This window comes from Aplysia californica, unplaced genomic scaffold (assembly GCF_000002075.1).
Source record: "Aplysia californica isolate F4 #8 unplaced genomic scaffold, AplCal3.0 scaffold00454, whole genome shotgun sequence".
In the NCBI taxonomy this organism is placed as follows: domain Eukaryota; kingdom Metazoa; phylum Mollusca; class Gastropoda; order Aplysiida; family Aplysiidae; genus Aplysia; species Aplysia californica.
In genome coordinates, this window is record NW_004797724.1 from 48,646 (window position 1) to 50,365 (window position 1,720).

General features: G+C 42.8%; 1 protein-coding gene across 1 annotated transcript in view; it reads right to left on the minus strand.

Annotated features, from left to right (window-relative positions):
• Nucleotides 1–1,720, minus strand: part of LOC100533314 (glutamate receptor subunit protein GluR5) — a gene marked incomplete at its 5' end in the record, with an annotated part of 137,422 nt that overhangs the window by 8,159 nt on the left and 127,543 nt on the right. Inside the window, 2 exon segments of the mRNA NM_001204612.1 lie at nt 113–311; nt 617–745. Coding sequence (NP_001191541.1) covers nt 113–311; nt 617–745 — 328 coding nt within the window.

The window sequence follows — 1,720 nt, forward strand, 5'->3', positions numbered from 1 at the left end:
TCTTCTTCTTCTTCTTCTTCTTCTTCTTCTTCTTCTTCTTCTTCTTCTTCTTCGTCTTCTTTAAGTCGGTCGGTCATAGTTTGCCACCCATGTTTCTGCTCTGATATCGTACCTCAAAAAATACTCGTGTGGCGCCCGTCTCCAGAATGCCATAGGAGATCTCCGCCTGTTTGACTAAGTCATCCGCAGATTGGACGGGCTGCAGCATCCGCTCTACGGTGAGGAAGGCTGCTAGGTTGGCGGTGTAGGAGGAGATGATGATGAGGACGAAGAACCACCAAACACCGCCTATGATTCGCCCAGCGATTGATCTGACAGAGAAGAGGGAATATGAAAATGAACATACCATTGAACTTAAAATAAACTATTTTTTAATGTTCTATCCAGAGACCGTAAATATTGGTTCTATCCAACTGTATTCTATTTTTTACTGTCACTTGATCGAAGGTGGCATTATGCCTTCCTATCGTCTTGCACCTTTCTATTTATATGTTTACCGGGCATTTATATCATGACTCTCTGTCTGTCTGTCTGTCTGTCTGTCTGTCTCAGCCTTTTTGTTCATGTCAAATAGTCAAATGCATTAAAGCTTGCTAAAAAAAGTATGTATCTTTACCGTGGGCATAGATCACTGCCTTGAAGCATCAACGCCCCCATGGCAAACCAGAAGGAGTTGCACAGTGTGAAGTTGTATCTGAAGTGATCCAGGTACGGAGCATGTTCTTTCATTTCGTAAGGACTGAACCTGTGTCAAACAATAGAAATTGGAAACGGGTAGATTCTAGTTCAGCAAAGAAGTTTGAATTAGAGAGCAAAAAGTGAGACAGATCAGCAACATAGCTTGTTTAAAAGCTAAAACTAAAACTTCCGGGTGCAAGCCGTGTTCCAAACCAGGATCATGTTGAAAAATGCAAGCGGCGGGCGATCCAAGGGCAGTAATAGTGAAAATTACGTTTAGCTATTTAAGCCATTTGTTTTCTCCTCCTGACATACTCGGCAAGATTGCACTGGTTGTTATCTGAACGTTGCCACATTCCTTGCAAAATTAAATGTTATATCAAATGTCATCAGATCAATTTCTCTCACCCACAGCGAAACATTTCATCTGTAATTCAATCTGACATCAAATGCTGCCAAATGCTATCAGGCTGTTTCTCTTTCACACGGCGAAACATAATGTCTTGATTTGTAATTTCCTTGGAGTCGCCTTGATTGAAACATGGGCTCCCCTTTGGCATTTACCTCATAAAACATTGGTTGTGTATTTTTAGGTCAGTGTATTTGAGAAATTTTCTTGGACATGAAAGTTTTTCAAAACTCTAGTGCAAGAACCAACTAAAACAGTTAATAGTGCCGTTTGTTTCATTCACCTTTTAGTGGATGGGAGTGGATGGGAGTGGAGAGTGTGAGTGAGAGCGCGCACGTATGTGTGTGTGTGTGTGTGTGTGTGTGTGTGTGTGTGTGTGTGTGCGTGCGTGTGTGTGTCAGTGTGTCTGTGTGTCGGTGTATGTGAGAGAGAGGAGATGGGAGAAAGAGACAGACAGACAGACAGACAAACAGATAGAGAAAGGATGAGGGAAGTAATAGAGGAGAGAAGAAAAGAGAAGTACGACGTGATACAAGAGTAACAGAGAGGTAGTGAGAGCACGTGCATGCACGCCCACGCGCGTATGTGTGTCTGGCACAGAAAGAGAGAGAGAGAGAGAGAGAGAGAGAGAGA